At 44.7% G+C, this 25,183-nt stretch overlaps 1 protein-coding gene across 2 annotated transcripts in view; it reads right to left on the bottom strand.

The window, feature by feature from the left end:
• Positions 1 to 10,333, bottom strand: part of SPATS1 (spermatogenesis associated serine rich 1) — a 34,464-nt gene extending 24,131 nt beyond the window's left edge. For both annotated transcript variants that reach the window (XM_032299586.1, XM_032299587.1), the window contains exons 1-3: positions 10,167 to 10,333; positions 9,706 to 9,844; positions 1,182 to 1,329 (exon numbers count right to left, since the gene is read on the bottom strand). In XM_032299586.1, the coding sequence (XP_032155477.1) occupies positions 1,182 to 1,329; positions 9,706 to 9,844 (287 nt within the window). In that variant the 5' untranslated portion in view covers positions 10,167 to 10,333. The remainder of the gene's footprint in view (positions 1 to 1,181; positions 1,330 to 9,705; positions 9,845 to 10,166) is intronic.
• Between the last annotated feature and the right edge of the window lie 14,850 nt (positions 10,334 to 25,183).

Genomic DNA, 25,183 nt, shown 5'->3' with positions numbered 1-25,183 from the left:
ATTTATTTATTTTGACACAAGTTCTCACTCTGTCACCCTGGCTGGAGTACAACGGCTCAATCATATAGCTCACTGCAGCCTGGAACTCTTGGGCTCAAGTGATCTGCCCACCTCAGCGTCCTGCAGAGCTAGGATTACAGGTGCACACCCACATGCCCGGCTAAGTTTTGTATTTTTTTTGTAGAGAAGGGTCTCACTGCGGTGCCCTAGCTGGCCTCGGCCTCCTGGTCTGACAAGATCCTCCCACCTCAGCCTCCCAAAGTGCTGGGATTACAGGTGTGAGCCACCATGCCTGGCCATGTGACTTTTATTGTTAATACTTTTATTTTTAAAAAGTCTTCATCTTTTCAAATTTTCTACAATAAACTTAAATTACTTTCCTTGTAACAAAAATTATTGGAAAAACATTTTCAAAACTTTTTATTGTAAAAGAAATATAAACAGAGAAAGTACATAAAACACAAAGACAGTTTTACAACTAATCACAAAGCCAACGTCCTGGTCAAGAAACAAAACGTTAGCCTAGCACAGTGACTCACACCTATAATCCCAGCACTTTGTGAGACGCCAAGGCAGGAAGATCGATTGAGCCCAGGAGTTTGAGGTTGAAGTGAGCCAAGGTAACACCACTCTACTCCAGCCTAGGTGACACAGCAAGACCCCTCTCTCTACCCAAACAAAAGAAACAAAACGTGGCCAGTCCTTCCCCTCCCCCCTCCCTGGAAACCATCTGTGTGTGTCCACTTCTGGAAACAGTAACCGCTATCCTATTGTGACTCTTACAATAATCATTTCTTGGCTTTTCTTTAAGTTTTACCACCCATGTACATATCCTAAAAATATATAGTTTCACTTATTTTTCAACTTTATCATAGCAAACACACAGAGCTTACTGTGTGCCAGGAAGTCTTCTGAGCTCTTTCCAGGCATTAACTTAATTAATCCTCACAACAATCCTATAAACTATCATCACCATTTTACAGATAAGAACACTGAAGCCCAGGGGTGAAGTAATTTGCTCAGATTCACACAGATACTAAGTGGCAGAACCAGGATTTGAACCCACACAGTCTAGCTCCAGAATCCATGCTCTTGCCAATACCATGCTACCCCTCAGACTGTTGGCTTCTTGGTCAGGATCTCCCCCAACAGTGACAGCTCTGCACCAGACCCTTACTTACTCTAGGTAAGCAGACACGCTGGGGAGGCCTGGAGATTCACTGATGCTTGAGCCTGTTTCAACAGAAGAAGAGGAACTGACACTTTTGTCAGAGGATGTTGTGTTGGCAAAACATCCCTTAGATTCCAGAAAATCACTGCAGCTAGCACCTGCAACACAGAGATATCATATTTAATTACATTATTGAAAATACATTCCACCCTATTTTGTTTCCTAGATTATAAATAAAATTTTAAAACAGCTACCATGTATTGAGCATTTACTGTGCACTGAGGATTATGTCAACACCTGACACACGTTATCCCATTTAATCCCTATAACAACCCACAGGCATAGGTATTCCTTATTATCCCCATTTTATGGTTGAGAAAACTAAGGCTGAGAAGGTTAAGAAACTTACCTATGATCACATAAAAAGTAAACATCTAGGCCAGGTACAGTGGCTTATGCCTGTAATCTCAGCATTTGGGAGGCCGAGGTGGGTGGATCGCTTGAGGTCAGGAGTTCGAGACCAGCCTGGCCAACATGGTGAAATCCCATCTCTACAAAAACTAGCTGGGCATGCTGACGCACTCTTGTATCCTAGCTATTTGGGAGGCTGAGGTGGGAGGATTGCTTGGACCCAGGAGGCGGAGGTTGTAGTGAGCTGAGATTGCACCACTGCACTTCAGCCTCGGCGACCAGAGACTTTGCCTCAGAAAAAAAAGAAAAAAATCTAGGCCCATATTTGATTCCAGGTCTTGTGACACTAAAGCCTGAGATCCTAACCCCTCTGCTAGACTGCTTGCCCCTACACATAGTTCACCTACTCTGAACTAAGTGGAAGACCTAGGATCTGAAGTGAGCTGTATAGCACTGTCTGTTGTATTAAGCATCTCAATAAAAGGATTTGTTCATAGAAGGACTGATGAATATAATGGTGATCTCAACTCAAAGAACATCCTCAGAAATTTTGTGGGTTCCCTTCACACTTCTTATTCATGATAGCAGCATCCATAACAGTGCCTGGCACAAAGCAGGTGCTCAATAAATGTTTGCTTGAATAAGTGAAAAAGAATTATAACTCCCCAACCACCCACAGTTACAAGTAAGGGAGTCCTGAAAACCAGTGAGTGTCAGACAGAGAAGAGCAGCGATTATCTTCACTCTGCTGTACTATTAATACTTCATGAAAGTCAATCTGTTCTCCTATCATTTTATATAGTTATGTGCCTCATCCAGCCACAAAAATAAAAAGTCAGATGAAAGGATTATGCATATTTCTTTATGCATAATTTCGTAGAGCACTGAAGCTCAATAGATGGCAATGTAACCTCTGGTAATGAGAAAATTGTAAGAAATAAGAGTCAAACTTCTCTGATTCTTGAGTACATTTTTAGACTGACTACTATTCCACCTACACAGTATCATGCTTCTCACATATAGAACCATCTTTTGGTATCAAAGGGGGATTGGTTCCAGGACCCTTGAAATACAAAAGCCCGAGAATCCTCAAATCCCTTATATGAAACAGTGTAGTATTTGAATATAACATATGTACATCCTTCTGTATATAACATATGCACATACTGTACTGTAAATCATCTCCAGATTACTTGTAATACCTAATATACAATGCAAATGCTGTGTAAATAGTTGTTATATTTTTATTTGTATTATTTCTGTTGTATTGTTTTCTTTTCTTTTCTCTTTTTTTGAGATGAAGTCTCACTCTGTCACCCAGGCTGGAGTGTAGTGGTGCCATCTCAGCTCACTACAGCCTCTGCCCCCGGGTTCAAGTGATTCCCATGCCTCAGCCTCCCAAGTAGCTGGTACTACAGGCACCTGCTACCATGCCTGGCTAATTTTTGTATTTTTAGTAGAGACAGGGTTTCGCCATCTTGGCCAGACTGGTCTCAAACTCCCGGCCTCAAGCAATCCACTTGCCTCAGCTTCCCAAAGTGCTGGGATTACAGGTATGAGCCACTGCACCTGGCCTTGTTGTTCCCTTGTTGAATATTTACTATGGGCTTGAATCTGCCCATAGTAAATATTCTGCCCAGTTGGTTGAATCTGCCGATGCAGAGCCCATTGATAGGACTGTATAGTAGAAACTACGCAAATTCCCACCATCTATCAGCAGGACTGCTACTCAGACAATTTTTTATTCATTTCCTCTCAAATTCATATCACAAGTGAATAATATCTTTTCCACTCTCTGTCACCAAACCTTTTGCTGCTAAGAGGACTTTGCCTGTGACTCTACAAAGCTTAAAGTTCAGCTGAGCTACTTCCTCCCTTCAAAATCCTCCCACTCTGAGTTTCTCAGGACATGGCATAAGGCCCATCTGCATCAGAATTACCTGGGAAGCCTGTTAAAAATACAGATTCCTGAATTCCATCGCAGACCCATTGAATTAGGATCTCTCTAAGCGAGGCATGGGAACCTGCATTTTGAATAGGTCCCCCCTTCCTCACCCCTGCTCTTCATTTAGGCTCACCTTTGGCAGTGATCTCCTTCTCGAGGTCTAGTTGCATCACTGCATTATATTTGATCCTGTTCCACTGCCAGATTCCCAACTGCACAGAACTTCCCGAATGTCCCCAGTCATGAGAATCCTCTTGGGGTACTTGTTCAACATGCAGGCTCCAGGGCTCTGACTCAGACCTACAGTCTGGGAGCCGTGATATTTAAGAAGCACCTCAGGTGACTGTTAGGGCCTGCCAAGTGTGGGAAGTGCTATTCTGGAATACGCCCCAGAGCCCAGAGCAGCCCCCAGCACAGTGAGGGCCAACTGATTGCTTGAAGTGTAGCTGGGATGGAGTCAAGCCCAGGGGAGGTGGCAGGAAAGCGGCAAAGCTGTGAGGACAAGGGGACAGGTCCCCAGCAGCCTAAGGAAGAACCACCCATATACTAAGCCACAAAAGAAGTATCAGCAATACATAGACCACACTCTCTGACCACAATGCAGCACAAATTAGAAATCAATAATAAAAAGACAGCCAAAAAGTATCCACAAGCTTAGAAATTCAAACCATGCTTTTAAATAATTCACATACAAGAAGAAATTATAATGGAAATCATGAGGTGCTTAATGTCAATGAACATTAAGTACTATATATCAAAACTTGTGGGATTCAACTAAAGCAGTAATTAGAAATCTAGAGGCTTAAATTCGTATGCTGTATTTCACTGAATATGAGACACCAGCAATGGTACCAGCATTGTTATTTTATGTACCACAAAGAACAAAGGCTGCCAATTAAAGTATGACACATGCTTTTATCACCTAGAATTTTTATTTTATACTTATTGAAGCATTCTTTTAGATTTACTTGGACATAGATTTTAATCACATATCACTCATGTGCATATGTGAAGAAGGAAAATATAGGCAAAATAGACTGGCTAAGGCATTCCTAAATCTTATGCACATTCAGAAGTCTGACTACCAAATCACTTTCTTTTTTTCTTTTTTTTTTTTTTTTTGAGACGGAGTTTCGCTCTTGTTACCCAGGCTGGAGTGCAATGGCGCGATCTCGGCTCACCGCAACCTCCGCCTCCTGGGTTCAGGCAATTCTCCTGCCTCAGCCTCCTGAGTAGCTGGGATTACAGGCACGCGCCACCATGCCCAGCTAATTTTTTGTAGTTTTAGTAGAGACGGGGTTTCACCGTGTTGACCAGGATGGTCTCGATCTCTTGACCTCGTGATCCACCCGCCTCGGCCTCCCAAAGTGCTGGGATTACAGGCGTGAGCCACCGCGCCCGGCTCCAAATCACTTTCAACTCAATCACTGATGTCCACATTTTCCACCTAATACTGACCTAATAATTCAATAAGAATGATGCAGCATTTTTTTTTTTTTTTTTTTTTTTGAGTGGGAGTCTGGCTCTGTCGCCCAGGCTGGAGTACGATGGCCCTATCTCGGCTCACTGCAACCTCTGCCTCTTGGGTTCAAGCAATTCTGCCTCAGCCTCCTGAGTAGCAGGGATTACAGGCACTCACCGCCACAACCGGCTAATTTTTGTATTTTTAGTAGAGACGGGGTTTCACCATGTTGGTCAGACTGGTCTCTTGGCCAGGCTGGTCTTGAACTCCTGGTCTCATGATCCGCCTGCCTCGGCCTCCCAAAGTATTGGGATTACAGACATGAGCCACTGCACCCAGCCCCACATTTCTTAAATGAGTGCTTCTCTATTGTCTCTGGAGTTTTCTTCCAAGCTATGAACACACATTCTACATGCTTCAGCACTTATACAGCAAAAATTATTACAACTACATCATGGCTGCCGCTGGGCTCACGGACCTGGTAACATGCAGTCCCTACTTCAAAGATGCAAACTGTCCATCCAACAATTGATGGGTTATAGTGTTCAAAATCAAAAATTCCAAAATGAATGAACTAAGCTTTCAATTTAAGAAATAAGAAAAAAAAAGAGTAAACCCCCCCCAAAATTTTAAGGAATGAAATCATAAAAGCAGAAATGAATGAAATAAAGATTATCAGAACTATGGCTTCATACAAAAGCTAAATAATGTAGATAAACAAGGCTCAAGAAAAGATTTTAAACACAAATAAATAATATTAGGGCAGCCTGTAATCCCAGCACTTTGGGAGGCCAAGGCTGGCAGATCACCTGAGGTCAGGAGTTCAAGACCAGCCTGGCCAACATGGTGAAACCCCGTCTCTACCAAAAATACAAAAATTAGCCAAGGCATGGTGTCACACACCTGTAATCCCTCCTGAGACAGGAGAATCCCTTGATCCCAAAAAGTGGAGGTTGCAGTGAGCTGACATCATGCCACACTGCACTCCAGTCTGGGCAACAGAGTAAGACTCTGTCTCAAAAATAATACTAATAATATTATTATTATTAAAAATGAAAAGAAGGCCGTAATTATAAACAAAATAGAGATAACTTTACAGATAAAGAAATTAAGCTCCAGAAATGTCAAATAACTTGTTCAGGGTTACATAACTATGGAGTATAATTTATAAAATGTAGTCTAATATTCAAATAATCAAGACGGTACTGACAAAAACCCTAACAGACAAATCAATAGGACAAAATTGTAAACATAAATAGAATAAAATTTTATATGAAAACAAGTGGCATTTTATCTTGGTGAAGAAAGGATGGGTTATTCAAAAAATATTGCTGGAACAACTAATTAACCATTTGGAATAAAAATAAAATTAAACCTTTTTTATCCCAAACTGGAATAATCCAGATGAAATACAGATTTGAATGTAAAAATTGAAATTAAGGATGTACCTGAAAAAATAAGTGAATGTGTATATAATCTTATAGTGAAGAAGTTATTGCCAAGAAAGATACCAAATACAGGCAAAATAAAGGAAAAGAGGCATAGATTTGAATATGCCTCTTTAAATATACACTTAAAACTTTCATAGCAAACTATAAACTGGGGGAAAATCTGTAACATACATGATAGAAAGGAAAAATAGTAGCCATGACAAATTATGACCTTTTATACATTTATAAGATGAAAATAAATATCCAAAAAGAAAAAAAAAGGGCAAAAGACATGATCAGGTAACTTATTTTTAAAACAAGCTGGACACAGTGGCTTATCTCTGTAATCCCAGCACTTTCGGAGGCTGCCGCAGGTAGACTGCTTGAGGCTAGGAGTTCAAGACCAGCCTGGGCAACATAAGGAGACCTGGTCTCTAGAAAAAACTAAAAAGTTAGGTGGGGATGGTGTTGCACACCTGTGGTCCCAGCTGCTCTGGAGACTGAGACGAGGATTGCTTGAGCTGGGGAGGTCGAGGCTGCAGTGAGCCCTGATTGTACCACTGCACTCCAGCCTGGGCGACAGAGTGAGACCCCATCTCGAAATAAGATGAAATAAAATAACATAAATAGTCAATATATATTTGGGGGAAAAGTTAACCCATCATAATAATTGGGTTTGGAGGAGTGGGTGGTTATTTTTTGGGTGTTTTTTTGTTTGTTTGTTTGTTTTTGAGACAGGGTCTTGCTCTGTCACCCAGGCTGGAGTGTAGTGGCATGATCTCGGTTCACTGCAACCTCTGCCCCCAGGACTCAAGTGATCTCAAACTCCTGAGCTCAAGTGATCCACCTGCCTCAGCCTCCCACAAAGTGCTCGGATTACAGGTGAGAGCCACTGCACCTGGCCCCATCCTAATAACTGAAGAATTGAATTTAAAATAAGATACCATTATTTGCTATCAGTTTGCAAATACTCAGGGTTGCCATAGCTTGGAGTAATGGCATTCCTATCATTGCTGGTGGGAATGTCCCCATCTTCCTGAAGAGCAATTTGGCCATATGTTACTTCTGAAGCCTATGAGAAGTGCATATCATTTGACTCAATAGTTCTACTTCTAGAAATGTATCTATGAAAAAGGTATGAAATGTACATATAGAGATATAGAATGGATTCACAGATGTGGAGAAGAACTGAAATTAAGGCCAAAGATGTCCTCTATGTTGATACTTGCATGTGAGCTCTGAGGTATTTATGGTAACATTTACTTATGATAATTTTGGCCCGTAGGTTTTCACAGTGGCTGCCTTTCATAGCATGTAAACATTTTAATTGTATATTGCCACTATAGGACTTGAGAGTTCTGCAAGCAAGAATTGGTTGGCTCTACGGATGGTATCAGAGAGGGCCCCTTCCCAAGTTTTTTGCTTGTTTGTGTTAGGGGCAAAATTTAAATGTTTAAATACTGATGCTCCCACAGTGTAGAGTACCATCCGGTCACTCTGAGCAAGTCAATGACTTCTCCACATCCAGCTCCCAATGGCTGCCCTCTCCCCCATCTGGCTCAGAAGCCTGTGGGGAGAAACAAACACGCTAAGGAAACACACCCTGCTTTAAAGGATCGCCATTTATCATGAAAATTGTTATTCAAATGCAATAAATGTCAAGTAAGCCAGAAGTCAGAAAATTCTAACAAGTTTCTAAAACACTATGAAATAAGAAGAAACTATGTAATTAAAGGCCAAGAGAAGGTTCTGGTGACCAGAAAGGAATTTAAGGGAAAAAGGAGAATTTGGAAGAAAGTCTTGTTTCTTCAGTGCCATCTGTGGAATTCAGGATAATTATTTCCATTTTTTTAGGCAGGAATAACACCTTACATAACCAAAGCACTTTCGTATGCTTGTCATCTCAGCTGATTTGCACAATAGCTCTGTCTGGTAGGGAGAAAAATAATACATCAAGCCATGTTTGTTTAATGTGGATACTCATTTAACCAAACACTATTTCCCACCCCTGCTTATCTGCTTAACAAGGGGCCTAAGGATCAAGGACAGTGGTTTTTAACCCAGTTTTGGATTATATCCCCTCCCCCATGAGCAGTAATGAAAGTAATTTGTTCTCTGCTGGAAAAAATGCGCACACACACACACCCCCCACACACAGGTATCTTCAACTGGTTTGTGGAGCCCCTTCTTTCCTGAAATCCATAGACTCTAGATGTATTCTAAACTCAGATGTATTCTCCTGAATGGACTCACCTACACAGTAGAAAAGGACACCATGGGTCTTTCATTAATGTGGTCTGGGATCTGGTACCCTTCTGGTACCCCTAACTCAAAAACATGGATCCCTAGGACATCCTTAAAACAGCAGCTTCCTCCTTTACCCCAAACCTAACTGGAAACTGCAGAAAGGTCCAGAGCTTAAGTTAGAATCCCAAAATCCTTTTCCCCTTGCTGTTCCAGACCCACCTGGACAATTAACAGTTCTAACTCCTCCAGCTCCTCCTTCTCTACGGTCCCAGCATATATCAATAGCTGGGTGGAATGAGTTGTACCTCCCTCCTTTCTCCCCACAGTGAAGGAGAATGAGGCGATCATAGACCCAGAATACAGAAGACCAGGGAGAAAGCTAAGATTTGATTCAGCAAAGTCTGGACAACCCCTTTTTGCAGCATGCAGACCACTCACCCATAACAGGTAAATGAGAACTTGAGCGCAGACGCACTCCGAGCTTTTCTGGGAGACTATGGCTGTTCAGCGCCACGACACTGTTCTCTAAAGGCAAAGGTGCTCCAAGTACCCTCCTCGGCCTTAACCAATTATGGAGCTACCAGCCATTATTTAATTTTTAGAGTGTTCATAATTCCCACCTGAACTGTCCCATCCAATAAACAGTGACACAAACCTACTAATATATTGGCAAAAGAAAGATGAAGGGACACAGGCTCGGGAGTATGGCAGACTCACGTCAAATCCAGGCTCACCATTTATTAACCCAGGAACTGGGCAGGTCAAATCTCTGGCTCCCTTTTTACTCATAGGTAATATACTTCTCCACTGTTGTGAGATCCCCTGAGGTAACTTATGAGAATCTCCGCTTTGACGGTGCCCTCTGCCTAACCAAATGTTGGGTTAGTATAGACATAAGCAGCTCTTTTTACACGCCCCCAAACTAGCCTCCTTCTAAACTTCAAATGGTGCCCCACCCGCACCCCCGACCACGGGTGCAGTATACTTGGATGTGAACACCAACTCCACACCCAGTGCTCTGGGCTTCTTAGCACTCAACTGTAGGTCCTCTCCACCTTGGTCATGCCAGAGTCCCTTTTCTCTGGAACCTTCTCCAGCTCGCCGCCACAGGTCGCGCTTGAGATGGAGGGGAGGCGGCGGCCCCGTGGACGGTTTCCAGTGAGCATCGGTGGACTCATCTGAGCACGTGCTGGTTTTAAATTTTAGAAGTAACCCAGAGACAAAGAAAAGACTCTTGTAAGAAAGGTGTCAGTGAAAACAAATTCCGCAAGCCACCGAAAGTCAGGAGGGAGGACTGGCCTCTAAACCGGAGCCTCCCTCCCCGCACCCGGGCGTTGCTTGGTTTCGAAGCCCTCTGAGCTCCAGCAAGTCCTCCCCCGGCCAGAGCCAGGCTCGCTGCACCCCCACCCCCAGCTCGAGGTGCTCCTTCTTTTCCACCCCTCCCCCGGGGAGGCTCGGGTCTGTGCTCAGAGGCCTCCGCGGAGCATGGAACCAACACACCAACTGGCAGGCGAACTGCCGAACGCACGCCGAGGCGGGGAACCGAGAGCCCAGGGCAAGAGGGACGCCGCGGCCGCCTGCTCCTCCCGCGGAGGCGCGTTCCGGGGTTGCCGGGACACCGGCCCCAGGCACGCGGTGCGCAGCGTCCTGCCTGGCCCGGCTGCCGGCCCCGCCGTCTGTCACCCCTCGGGCACTGTGGCCATCCATATGGGATGGAGGCTCCTGAGAGGTGCTGAGCCAGAGGCTCCAGCAGTCACCTGCAAGGATCGCTGCAAAAGCCACTTTGTGGTTTTGGAATTTTTTTTTTTTTTTTTAAGAGTTGTGGTTCTTTTCCATGCAGTTTTCATTATTAGAACTGTAGGCTCTGGTGGCAGTGAAAGATGCGCCCTCCACAAAGCTTGCAGATGCCTGGTTATAATTGGCATTGATTAGACAGGATCCACCTACCACTTACAGAGCGCCTTTTCTGGGCCAGGCGCCCTGGTGGATGTTATCTTCCTTAAGCAGCCAGCTGCATTTTTCAAAATAGAAAACCAAATTTTAGCAAAGGCTTGCTCAAGGTCACCCAGAAAACAGAGTCATTTCCAAGTTTCCTCATTCCAAATCCACCACTCTTTCCATCATATTGACTTAAATTTATCTTCCGCATCCTTTCCAGTATCTAATAAATCTTGCATAGAAAGCTTCTCTTCAAGTCTAGTGTAAGTCCTTAAGTTCGCGTTTAGACCAAGTTTCCCCTTTTTTTTGTTGCTGATTATAAGAGAAATAAACAGTCATTGTAGAAATATTGGAAAATGTGGAAAAATATTGTCAATATCCATGATCCCACAATATAGAGGTTAAATATTTTTTTCTGGTTAGCTATTGTTGTGTAACAAATCACCCCCAAATTCTGTTGCTTTAAACAACAACATCCATTTTTATTTTCCGATTCTGGTGGTTGGCTAGGCTAAGCTTGGTTGCACATGCTTGGGGTCTCTCACATGGCCACAGTCAGAGGTCACAGAGGAGCTCCCTCACTCATGTGCCTGGTGACTGATGCTGGTTGTCAGGCGAGGTCAGCAGGGGTAGTGACGGTTCACCCATGTGTGGCATTTTCATGTGCTTTCTCACAGCAGTGTCTGAGTTTCCAATATGAGCATCCCAGGAGGACTAGGAAGAAGTTGTACTGCCTCCATAGCCACAAGTGCACGGAGAGGGAATTACGACCACACCTCTCCATCAAGGTCATACTGTGTGAAAAGCCCAGGGGACAGGGGAGCTTGTGGCACTCCTACAAAATACAATCTCCCCTACTGATATTTAGGGGTTATTTCCTCCTTGTCCTTTTTCTGTTCACATGTACGTCATATGCCCCTAGTGATTTACACCCCTGCTAATATTTAGGGTCTGCTTCCTCTCTGTCCATTTTCTGTGCACAAATACATTAATATAATTCAAATTATTTTATATATATGTATATAATTTTGTCTTGGGCTTTTAAAATTTAAGATTATAGTTGATGGCTGGGCGCTGTGGCTCACACCTATAATCCCATAATCCCAGCACTTTGGGAGGCCAAGGTGGGTGGATCACTTGAGGTCAGGAGTTCAAGACCAGCCTGGCCATCATGTTGAAACCTGTCTCTACTAAAAATACAAAAAAAAAAAAAAAAAAAAGCCAGGCATAATGGTGGGCATCTGTAATCCCAGCTACTTGGAATACTGAAGGAGAATCTCTTTAACCCGGGAGGCAGATGTTGCAGTGAGCCAACATCACACTACTGTACTTCATCCTGGGCAAGAGAGCCAGACTCCATCTCAAACAAACAAAAAAAAGTTGGCCCTCTATATCTGAGGGTTCTGGATCCACAGGTATGACCAACTACAGATTGAAATATTCAAAAAATATACAGAAATTTAAAATATTACATGCATTGTATGTAAAAAAGAATCATAAAAAAGAAAAAAATAATAAAAATAAATTTAAAAAAAATTAAAAAATAAACAATACAAATAAAAACAACGAAGTTTAGCAACCATTTCCATAGCATTTACATTGTTTTAAGTATTATAAATAATCTAGGGATGATTTGAAGTACTGTACAGGAGGATGTACATAGGTTATATGCAAATACTATGCCATTTTGTAAAAAGGACTTGAGCATCCTTGATATGCTCAAGATTTTGGTATGGGAGGGGAGTCTTAGAACCAATCCCCTAGGGATACAGAGGGATGGATGCATTTCCTGAGCTTTTCCCCTTATCGAAGTTTAAAAAACATGTTATCTCTTTATCCCATGGTAGGAGAGGTAACAGTTCTGTAATAGAAACATTAGCTGGGGAACAGCATAGTTAGTTACTAATGGCTCGACTCAAGATGCTGCCTCACCAGGAAGGCAGAGATTTTTGTCTGTTTTGTTCACTGCTATATGCCAAGTAGCTAGCACAGTGCCTGGCACATATAGATGTTCAATAACCATTTGTTTAATGAATGAATAAACGAGAGAGTGGGTGGGTGAATGGGTGGATGATTACAATGGTCTGAGCTGAGCCGCTCCCTCTCTTGCTTGCATCCGCTTAGGAGGAAAGAGACCAGGTTTCTAACCTGAATCACCAGGTTCCAAGAGATCAAGACCTATCTGTTGGTCAGGTGATTGCAAGGCAGGCGAGTGAATCACAGAAGGGAAACTTTCTCATCTTTGGTGAGTCCTGTGAACTGTGACTCATAAGCCTTCCCTTACTCTGCAGCTTAAAACCTCCCACGCCACGTTGCCCCCACTCCTTGGGCAAGTTTTAGATGCCTGCTGTACCAGGCCCGCCCTGGCAGCTGTCCCCAAAGTTTGGTGAGGCACTGAGGCCAGCTAAGGGGTTCTCAGGGCTTCAGAGCTGCCTCTGATCAGCTTGGCCCCACCACACAGCCAGGGCATTCCCAGGATTGGCACCTGAAGTTTCCTGTGCCCAGCAGCCTCTTAACCAGAGTTCGGCAGCAGAGGCAAGGGGAGGATGCTGGGTGTGTCGAGAAGGCTGGGGTTTCTGAAGGTTCCAGAAAATCCTGTCTGTACAGCCAGGAGGGTGAGCACAGTTGGGCAAGAAGGAGGCCTTCCCCAGTGTTCCCTTGCTGGCCCCTGGCTGAGCACCCCAAACCAAGCCCAGCCTGAAGTTTACTGTAGAACCTGCACAGGAGCATGGAGGCCTGATGCGGGAAGGGACGTTGGTCTCAGGTCCTTAAGGTTAACTCCACCATTTCTCCAGCTTTAGAGCCCTCCTTCCAGCTCTACTGTTCGGGGTCCTGATGTTCCAAAAGCCTGGCTTTCCTGGGTCTGAATGAGCTCAGGAAACCTGGGGCACCAGGCCACCACAAACACATACAGGGTTTACATGTGAAGTATTTCCCTGAACTATATAAAATTTCTGGTTTTGCGAATATGAAACATAGTTGCATATCAGCAAATTTGTGTTATTTGACTGAATCATGAAAGACAAATGCTTCTAGCAGGTTTCATGGTGAGGTCAGAGGAGGGTAGGCTGAGCTTTAACCCCCCTCTTCCCCTGTGTCCCTTCTCCCTGAAGGACCCCACTTCGCTTTCAGTACCTGGGAGCTTGGCTCTGGGAAGGAACGACTGACAGGGAGGCAGAGGTGGAAGCAGGGACTGGGCACTGGATAGGGACAGTTGATTCTGGTTCTCCCTGGCTCCCATGACCCCAGACCCTTGAGAGCAGCTGGGGCAGCCATAAGAATTAAGAGCCCAGAAATTAGAGGAAACCAGACTGTGGAGGGAGAAAGATAAACTCAATAAACTCTACCCATTCCTCTTGAGTCTTGGCAGGACAAAAAGTGCCTGCTGGAGAAAGAAACTTGAGCCTAGAATGGTATTATTTAATGGCCAAGAGGTCAGAGACCTTGGTAAAAAGTCTCTGAGTTAGGTAACCCTCAAGAGCTGCAAGCTAAACTGGGCGGGGAGGGCGTCTTAAACCCTACTCTCGCAAGAGCACTGCAGAAGGTCTATATAGGGGAGCCTCTTTTCCCCAATGTCAAGGAAAGGTCACCCAGCAGAAGCCCTCATTTAATGTGCTTGTCCCATAAGTATGCACCAGAGGGCAGTATAAACCCATGTATGGAAAACAGAATGTGCGCATAGATTCTCTACTGTTTACATCAAGAGGCATCGCAGAGCCTCGTATAAAGACAGCGCTGGGGAAATGGGCATTGAGTGAATTACTGATGCACGGTCACCTTCAGAAACCTTCAATGGTAGGTAGAGGAAGCCTGGCAAAGATGGGGAGAAAGAGCATTTGCTACCTCAGAATCAACTAACATCGCCAGCTCCCAAATAGTCAGAGGGCATCCCCGTCAGTTCAGTCCAGGAAACAATGACCAGACACCTGCTGTGTTCCAGGCACTGTGCTAGGTACAGGGATTTACAGGTGAGTGAAACACAGTCCCTTCCCCAACTGAGTATCCGTGATAGCTATGTCCATCTCTTTACATTCATTATCTCACTTAATCCCGGTCACAGTAAAGTGCTAGTAGAATCATCCTCTGTTTACAAATGAGGAAAGACAGACTCAGAGGGCAGAAGTAACTTGTCTCACCAGAAAGTGGCAAAGCTGGAGTTTAAATCCAGTCTCGCTAGCTTCAGAGCCTGGGCTCTCACCGTGGTCCCAGAGCTGTCTTAGTATGTGCCCTCAGCAATGAGCAGATCCATTTGTCATCTCAGTACTGGCCAGGCTGTCAGGGCCGCCTCCTAGGCTGCCAGACTGCCCAGGAGAAGCCTGGGAGGACAATTGTCCCCAGAAACACAAAAGTCCCTTGGGACTTGGATTTCTGAGTAACATAAATCAATGAGTAAGACTTTAAAATGTATGTAACATATGTAATACATAAAACAGATATGCAGAGTGGGATGCCAATTCTCTATGGAACAGGAAAGGAAAGGAAAGAGAGGAGGGGAGGGGAGGGGAGGGGAGGGAAGGAGAGGAGAGGAGAGGAGAGGAAAGGAAAGGGCTGAATTAGGTGAGGTTGAAGTGGAATTCCATAATTACCAGGTTTAACGCAATATGGAATAGTCACCGCAGATCTCTCATCAGAGGAATGAGGAGGCAAAAGTGGTATATACCGCCCATCCTTGTATCCCTCCCAGTTCCATTCCCATCGTCCCCACCCTGTTCTGTGCCTGGGGGGTTGGCCTATGTGGACTGCACACCCCAGATCTCATGGAGGCACTGGAGGGAGGCACAGGGAGGAGTGAAGTCGGGGTATTTACCCCTCAACCCCCAGCTCCTGTCCTGTTGGCCTCAGTTGTCTATGCCCCTCCCCTTAGGGCCACAGAGGGGTGGGCTCCACACAGCTCTCTTTGGGGACTGCTGACTGCTTCCTTCCCTGGACCTTGCAGGCCTAGGGGTAGCAGTGACTCCCAGCGGTTATAGTCCTGAGGCATTGCCGCATTCCCTGCTGCTTTTCCTAAACCCCACCTGCACCACTGTGAATGATGCCTTTATCACACCCTGCAGTTACCCAGGTGGAGGGTGCCATTTCTTTCTTGCTGGAACCCTAGAGCTTTAGGGAGATCAGTCTGATAAGGTAGGAAGGCTGCTGTCTGAGGAAGAGGGCCAGCCAGAAGGAACTTACTGGATATGAGAAGCCAACCAAACAAAGGAGGCAAAGACAACCCCAAGACTTATGGCTTGAGGACCCCGAGTCTTGGAAAAATAAGCCTAATTGTACATGAGTCTCTGTGTTAGCCTGAGAGGAAACAGTAGCAAAAGAAATGGTTAAGCTGGTTTCAGCCAGGCTGAGAGTGGGAGATGTTGGCACTAACAGGAAGCTGAAGGAACTTTTCCCGGTGCCTGGAATTGGTACCTGGGGCTCCAAGTTGGAGACAAAGAGGCATTCAATAATCCACATTCTAAAGAGAACATTCGCCCATGGAAGGCCAGACTATTCCTGGAGCCTATTAAGAGGCTGCCAAATCTCTGAACATCGCTGAATCTTTGTTACTTTTGTAGTAAAATAAGCAAATAAATGTTATTGTGGTCTTCAACCCAGCCAGCACTGTGAAAACAAGCATGATGACATTGTGAGTACAAGTGCAGTCTTCAGAACCAAACTGCCCGAGTGCAAATCTTGCCACTCCTGCTAACCAGCTGTGCACTCTAGGTAAGCTACTCTGCCCCTGGAAGCCTCAGTTTCCTCCTCTGTAAAGAGAGATCATAATAGTACCTCCCTCATAAGGTGGAGAGGATTCATGAATAAATACATGTCAGTCACTTAGAATGGCATGCACATGGTAGGAAGTCAATCATTGTGTGCTTTTGTTATTAACAGCAATTCCTTCTGTGACTGATTTCTGTAATAAAGAAGTACAAACACTCGAATCTGATGCAAGAGGAACTGTACAGCATTTGTCCTGTTCTCTTGGGGAAGGGTGGAGGAGGGAAACCAACAGAAGCAATTTCACTCTTGCAAGTTGTTAAAGAGCTAGAGGCCCTTAGAGAAGGAGTTAGATCATCTCCTTACCCTGCTCATCATGAACTCTGTGAGGAGGCTTGCTACATCCTCCGGTATCTTCACTCAGGTTTGAACCAGGACCAGGGACAGACTAAAAGCCTCCAGAAAAGCCAGCTTCTGGAAAACAATGCAGAAGACTGCATCCTGAGACAGACCGGCATCTCCACACAAACTCTAAGCAAAATGCAAAAATGGCTGGATAGGGAGCTCATTGGCCTTGGAAATGCTCCCCTGAAAAAGCAGAGTGCAAGACAGAACTGAGGCGAGATTCTATGGTAGGTTAGGAAAAGAAATGCAAGCTAGTGTGAGGGGATCTTCCTGGTTTAAAAAGCCCCAGCTGTTGTTGTGATGAAGGTCATATGATCCATTTCACAAGCCACAGGTACAGCAGAGGGGTCACCTAGCTCATGGTGGAAGTGTCAATATAATATAGCATTTCCACAGCCCAAGCTGGTGGCAAGAGCTAGCATCCTGCTGAGGTCCACCTCCACCGTTTTTCCCCCTACAAACGTAAGAATAGACAGAATTCCTGAGAAACAGAGACAGGGGAAAGAAACCAAAAGCCAGCAGATTGGCTGATATGGGCTGAGGAACAAATGGCAGAATTCAGATTTCTGCTCAGGGTATTGCTAAGGAGAGATCCAACTTGGTGCGACAGTCTATTTGACGGGACTTCTGGTTTTTTTTTTTGTTTTTTGTTTTTTCAGACGAAGTCTCGCTCTGTCACCAGGCTGGAGTGCAGTGGCACCATCTCGGCTCACTACAACTTCCACCACCTGGGTTCGAGCAATTCTCATGCCTCAGCCTCCCAAGTAGCTGGGATTACAGGCATGCGCCACCACACCCAGCTACTTTTCTGTATTTTTAGTAGAAACGGGGTTTCGCCAGGTTGGCCAGGATGGTCTCGATCTCCTGACCTCGTCATCTGCCCATCTCAGCCTCCCAAAGAGCAGGGATTACAGGCGTGAGCCACCGCGCCCAGCCTTCTACTTTTAAGAAATATCTAGGCTCAGAAAAACAAGACATATCCATTTCTCGCCGAGTGCCAGATATCAGCCTCATTACAAAATGGCAGCATAAGTTGTGCATGGTAGCACATACCTGCAGGCCCAGCTACTCAGGAGGCAGGGGCAGGAGGATTGCTTGAGCCCAGGAGTTCAAGGCTAGCCTGGGCAACGTAGCAAGACCCCAACTCAAAAAAAGAAAGAAAGAGACAAAGAGAGAGAGAAAGAGAGAGAGAGAGGAGGGAAGGAAGGAAGGAAAGAAGGAAGGAAGGAAATGGCAACATGGCTATTGATATTAACTCGTGATGGGCTTCACTCTGCCAGGCATCATCAGAGGCTCTCTGCCTTGACTCTTTGTCACAGTCCTGTGGGGATAGGTACTGTTATTATCCCCATTACCTCCTAGCCTCAGTTTGGAGAGATTAAGCAGCTTCTTCAAGGTCGCAGGACCTTACAGAGCCCTGCTCACACCAGCATAGCCTGGAAGTTCTGCTTTGGAGAGCTGGCTCCCTGTACTAATGGCTGTGTAGAGTTAGGGAGCTCCCAGCTAGTGATGCCAATACCCATTCAGCAGCACTCTCCGTAGATCCCAGGTGCCCCACCTTTCCATTATTGTTGCCTTGACACAGCGTGACCATGAGCCCAGATTGACCCCATAACTGGAAATATTGACCCTGCTAGGAGTCAAACATCTACTCTCTAGAAGCCTCCTGGATATTGGAAACACTGAACAAAGACAGCAGAAAGGCCCAGTGCTCAGCAGAGGCACAGAGAGGAGGGGTGTGCGGGGCGGGGGCTGCCCCTCCATCCAGCCTCTGGTGGAGCTGCAGCATTCCTTTCCCCCACCCTCTCCACCCTGTTCCTGCAGGCGCTTCCCCACCGCTGTCTGCTCTGACCCCACCATCGCTTCCTTGTTGACTCACACATCAGCCACCTACTCCACTTACCCTTTTACTCTTGGCTTCTGCATTTTGGCCTTTGTATTACTCAGCTATTGGCAAAATAACGTTGTGTAACAAACTACCTCAAACTCAGTGGCCTACAACAACAAACACCTGTTTTGCTCACTCACGAGTCTGGAGGTCAGCTAACATCAATCTCCTTCAGGCTAGACCTGCTCAGCTGAGCCTGGCTTCAGACTGCGGCTCAAATGCAGGTTCGCGCCCCGGGATTTGTCTCACTTCCCAGGGATCAGCAGCAGCTCCCCAGGGCCTGCTCTTCTCATGTCAAATGGTATAGCACACGAGGGGTGCAAGAAGACACATCATGTCTCTGGAGGCCTCTGCCTGAAATTGTTGCCCTTCCACTCATATTCTGTTGGCCAAAGCAGGTCACATGGGAAAACCCAAAATCAGTGAGGTGAACACACAGACTCCATCTGCACACGTGGAAGATAACATAAAGTCACGTGGCGCAGAGTGGCTGCATAGTTCTAACACAGGGAGGCTGTGATGAGTGGAGAACGGTGATTGGGTCCTGTGCATTTCATCCATCCTCAGCGTTCCTCCAGGACACCCATGGAGTTAGGAGGCCATTGGTTCTTGTTACTTTGCAAGTGGAGGGAAAACACCTTCCTCTTCAGTCTTCTGGAACTCCTGAGAGGAACTTGTGGTCCACATGTATGACGACTGGACTGCTGGCCGTTTCGTTATGGGGCTTTGAAGGGAGGAAGGCCCCGGCTGCCGGACTGCCCACTTCCTCCAAACCAAATGTCGTCATGAATTTCATGCTCTGGAGTGAGAAATGGACACGTTCTCCCAGCACACTTCAATCTTGTCCAATTTCCATTCTGCTTTTTCATTTTCCAGAAATACTTTAAAACAGATGTGACTTTCTCTCACATGAAAAAAAAAGGCCTTGAAAAGTCCCAGATGTTCCTTATTCAGCTAAACAGGATTTGGATTTAGGAGAAGGGGTAATGGCAGGAAAGACGCAGAACTGCATGCTTAACACATTTTTTTTTTCCCCAAACAGGCGCTGTTTTGGGTACAAAACCTACCTATTTAGGAAGAAATCTTTCAGAGGAGATGAAGAGAAAAAACTCAGAAATCATCACTGGTAGAAGCAGCATCCTTCAAACATGGCTTCAATTTGTTCTGAGAGATGTTCACGGCACCACCGGCTCTTACCCGAATCCACTTAAGTGGAAGGAATCCACTGATTACTGTGATGGGCAAGAGGAGTTAACTGTTTAGCTGGCAGCAAGTCCCGCTCACACTGGAGACTGCGGTCTGACACGGAAACATTAGCTGCATGGCAGTTTCTCCCAGTGATGACAGGAAATGAGAGAAAAATCCCTGAGCACAGTCTTCAAGGCACCGTAGCTGGCTGGGGACTGTCATCACACGGCTTAACACTAATACACTTAAGCCAAATGAACAGAAACAGGAGGCACATGATGTCGAGTGCTCAGGGTCACAGCCAGTGACTCATGACCACATATAACGTATCGGGAATAGTCTGACTCATGGAGGCAGAAGGTAGAATGGCGGGAGCCAGGGGCCCTGGGGAGAGGAATAGGGACTTCATGTGCAATGGGTACAGAGCTTCAGTCGGGGTGATGAAAAAGTTCTGGAGATGGATAGCAGTGATGGCTGCACAACAGTGGGAGTGTACTCAATGCCACTGAATTGTACACTTAAAATGGTTAAAATGGCAAATATTGGCCGGGCGCGGTGGCTCACGCCTGTAATCCCAGCGCTTTGGGAGGCTGAGGCAGGTGGATCACCTGAGGTCAGGAGTTCAAGACCAGCCTGGCCAACATGGCAAAACCCAGTCTCTACTAAATAATACAAAAATTAGCTGGGTGTGGTGGTGGGTGCCTGTAATCCCAGCTACTCAGGAGGCGAGGCATGGAGAATTGCTTGAACTCAGAAGGCGGAGGTTGCAGTGAGCTGAGATCGTGCCACTGCACTCCAGCCTGGGTGACAGGGAGAGACTCCATCCCAAAAACAAAAACAAAAACATGGTTAAAATGGCAAATATTGTGTTACATATATTTTACAACTAAATAAATAAATAACATTTTTGAAAGTCCATGACTCCCAGAAAATACATCCAGCAGTTCACCTATGCACTTTTCTGCACCTATGTTATACTTCAATGACAAGTTTTAAGATGGTAGAGAAATAAATATAAAAATAAGAGATAGGGCCGGGCACGGTGGCTCAAGCCTGTAATCCCAGCACTTTGGGAGGCCGAGGCGGGTGGATCACGAGGTCAAGAGATCGAGACCATCCTGGTCAACGTGGTGAAACCCCATCTCTACTAAAAATACAAAAAATCAGCTGGGCATGGTGGCGCGTGTCTGTAGTCCCAGCTACTCAGGAGGCTGAGGCAGGAGAATTGCCTGAACCCAGGAGGCGGAGGTTGCGGTGAGCCGAGATCGCGCCGTTGCACTCCAGCCTGGGTAACAAGAGCGAAACTCCATCTCAAAAAAAAAAAAAAATGAGAGATAGAAGAAATATGTTCTATAAGGCCAGGCACAGTGGCTCACGCCTGTAATCCCAACATTTTGGAAGGCCGAAGCAGGCAGATCACTTGAGGCCAGGAGTTCAAAACCAGGCTGGCCAACGTGGAGAAACCCCATCTCTTCTAAAAATACAAAAATTAGCTGGGTGTGGTGGCAGACGCCTGTAATTCCAGCTGCTTGGGAGGCAGAGGCATGAGAATTGCTGGAACATGGGAGGCAGAGGCTGAAGTGAGCCAAGATCACACCACTGCACTCCAGCCTGGGTGATAGAGCGAGGACTCTGTCTCAAAAAAAAAAAAAAAAAGAAAAGAAGAGAAAGAAAAAAGAAAAAGAAAGAAAGAAGTACTATGAAGAAAATGAAATAGTGTAAGGGTATGGAGAATAAAGGAAGGAGAGGCAGGACTCAGGGCACAGTGCTTGGAAGGCTGTGTTATGAATTTCATTCTCTCTTCTAAAAACACCAGGAAGCAATTTTATACTCTTCTTTTTGTAGAGAGAGATTAGATTAAAATTCAGGCACTTAGTATGGTGTGTGTAATAGTTATAGCTCAATATATTTTATCTATTGTGTCAAAGAGGACAATGTTAATACATTCAGGGTTAGATTTATGTTAAATAGAGGCCTCTTATCATTAAATTTTCATTTCAGCAAAATTCAAGGGCTTTTTCTTTCTGTATTTTATTTGTTCTATTTTATTATCGTTTTTCACCTGGTCACAACGTTTTGCACGAAAAGCAAATGTGATAAACACGTCTTTATTGAAAGCCAAGTGAGAAGCATCTGTATACATGTATACATGCGTATACATATGTATTAGTCCGTTTTCACACTGCTGATAAAGACTTACCTGAGACTGGGCAATTTATAAGGAAAAAGAGGTTTAATGGATTCACAGTTCCATGTGGCTGGGAGACCTCACAATCATGGCAGAAGGTGGAAGGCACGTCCTACATGGTGGCAGACAAGAGCAAATGAGAGCCAAGCAAAAGGGGCCTCCCCTTATAAAACCATCAGGTCTCATAAGACTTATTTACTACCATGAGAACAGTATGGGAGAAACTGCCCCCATGATTTAATTATCTCCCACCAGGTCCCTCCCACAACATGTGAGAATTATGGGAGCTACAATTAAAGATGAGATTTGGGTGGAGATGTAGCCAAATTATATCATATATATGTATATATACATAATATACATACATATGTATGTATACATATATTATGTATATATACGTATCACATATATATTATGTATATATACACATGTATGTATATTATGTATATATACATGTCACATATATATTATGTATATGTACATACATGTGTATACACCCACACACTATGTGAAAGAATGCAATTTTCCTTAAAATATAATTTTAAGCAATTTTCCTAAAAGGCCATGACCATATACTGCTGGATTTTGGCTTTGACTTACGGCTCAGTCAGAATCAGGCCCAGGTCTTAACTCTGGAGACTAGAGCAGTAAGGAAAATCTTTGGGGTGAGACCCCAAGGATGCCAGCCTCAAACCACATTTCAGGTAAAGAACATTCTCATGACTGACCCTACCCTACCTTTCCTTGCTTCTCCTCTACATTCTACCATCTGCTATTCCAACTACCAGAATCTGGACTCTCTTTCTGAGTTAATACTCTCTAAGGAAAAGAGAATGTCACGTATCTTTTAGACATCAATATTTCTGCGACACTGCTCCAAGATAATTAATTACTGGCTTTCTTTCATAGTCTGGCAAGTGTCATCTAATACCTTCAATTGATCACTCCCCACAGTCCCCTGCTTGGACAAGGGTAACATCATCATCCTCAGAGCTGACAACCAGAGTTAAATAATTTGTCCGTCCTCTATCTTCCTGTCATCTGGGTGGGCTTTTCAATTCCAACTTCCATAAAACACTCCTTTCTTTAAGGAAAACTCAACTTCTCTTCAGCCTTAGAACTCTGTTTGGCCATCTCTCCAAAGAGCCTCCCCTGATGCTCTAAGCCAGGGCTGGATTCTGTGCTCCACCAGCCCTAATCACTGTTGATGTCTGCATGCCCATCTGTCATTGTCCCCCACACCCCAATGACTGAGAGCTCCTTGCGGGCAAGGACTCTATTTGCCTTGCCTGGCACATAGTAGCCATTCCATAAACATCCATCTTCTACCCCAACTACCAGAATCCGGACTCTGTTTCTGAGTTAATACTCTCTAAGGAAAAGAGAATGTCACGTATCTTTCAGACATCAATATTTCTTCGAGACCGCTCCTAGATAATTAATTACTGGCTTGCTTTCACAGTCTGGCAAGTGTCATCTAATACTTTCAATTGATCACTCCCCACAGTCCCCTGCTTGGATGAGGGTAACATTTGTGGACCTGAATTGAATTTACATGTCCCCTTTATTACATCAACCATAATGTATACCTCCTTTTACTGTCATCATTAAGGAATTTTCCAGGGATATTTCCAAAGAATTCAAGTTGCCCCTATTAGGAGTCAAAGGTTAGTTGTTACTGAATTTCTAAATGCTTTGAATAATTCCTTGACTTGTTAATATTTTGCACGAAAAGCAAAATATTAATTTCTTTCATGCCCTGGGATAAATTCACTGCCTTGTGAGTTTGGCTGCTATCATAGAGATTTAAAGCATCTTAAACAGAAGACTTTATTTCTCTCACATGTCATAATGCAGGAATAGATACTCCAAGAAATCCGTGGTACCTCCACAGGGTCAGACCCCAAGCTTTTTCCAAACTCTTACTCTGCCACCCCTGAGTGTGACCTTTCTTAGCACTCTGACCCCTAAGATCACATTCCAACTCGTAAAGGAGGAAAGGCAGAAGGGCAGAGCTGTATGACCTGGCACATCCCACTTCTGCTCCTAGAGCAGAGGCCAAAGTGTATCCACACGGCCACATCCAGCAGCAAGACAGACTCAGCATGTGTGGTCTGTGCAAACACTGTTCTATAACTAAAAGAGAGAAGGGAAAATTGAGCATGGTGGTTAATAGCATCAGCTCCGGCACCAGGCTGCCTGGGTTCAGTTTCCTGCTCTATTTACCGTGTATGATGCTCAGTAAGTCACTTCACTTCTCTCAGTTTCTTCATCTGTAAAATGGGAATTATAACTTACCTCATTGGATTGTTGTGAGCATTAAATAAGTTATTACATATAAAGCATGTTACCTGGTACATAGTAAGTGCCCAATAAGGGGTAGCTACTCCTATTAATATAAAGGAAGTTACTGATTCCACAGGCCCTAAGTGAGTGCGGTAAAGACCCTCCTTTGCATTGAGCTTCTCAGACTGTATGGCAGCACTTCTCGCAGCTCAGAGGCCCTTTTCCCTCACTCCCATGCTCCGGGCTGTGTCCCAGACAGCTTAAAGGCCCTGGAAGCTGGCGGAGTGCCATTATAAATCGGAATCAGCTTGAATTTGATGTTTTATCTCACTCATATCCTGCATGCATTTTTAATAGCATCTCGAAGACAATGGAGTAAATTGATAGCAAATGAAAATTGCATTAATGTTAGCATTCTTAATTCTGTGTTTACATTTCCATTCTCCAGACATCCTTACAGAGGGCCCCTTTCAAGAAGGGATAATGGAATCCTGTGTTCTAATTTATTAAACACTTCGTGGAAGGGCTTCCTAACACAGGTTTCTAGACCAAAGACAGAGCAACTATCTCCTTCCCTAACAGCGCAAATGAAAGATGGAAGTCAGATACTCTGGCAAGTGAGCCAACTTGACTCCCAGGAGCCACAGACTTCATATAACACCTGACTTTGCAGCATGTCTTCTGAAAAATAACGTTACTCTGCAAACAAAAATCCCGCATTTAGCAAGGGGTCTGTCTAAATATCTTTATGAAAGGAAAGGATTGGATGATAAACTTACCTGTAGAATAAACAAACAAGCAAAATAGAAAAAAAAAAGAGAGAAATGAAAACAATATCAAAATAATGTACCTTGACAGCAGAGCCTCATGCACATGTATTAAGATGCAGAGTCTCTGTCTCACAGCATGGGGCTCATCTTTGTAACTGAA

This window comes from Sapajus apella, unplaced genomic scaffold, assembly GCF_009761245.1.
Source record: "Sapajus apella isolate SASKATOON/1434 unplaced genomic scaffold, GSC_monkey_1.0 scaffold41, whole genome shotgun sequence".
In the NCBI taxonomy this organism is placed as follows: Eukaryota; Metazoa; Chordata; class Mammalia; order Primates; family Cebidae; genus Sapajus; species Sapajus apella.
The sequence above is the reverse complement of the archived record's forward strand: the minus strand, read 5'-3'. Positions and strand labels throughout refer to the sequence as shown.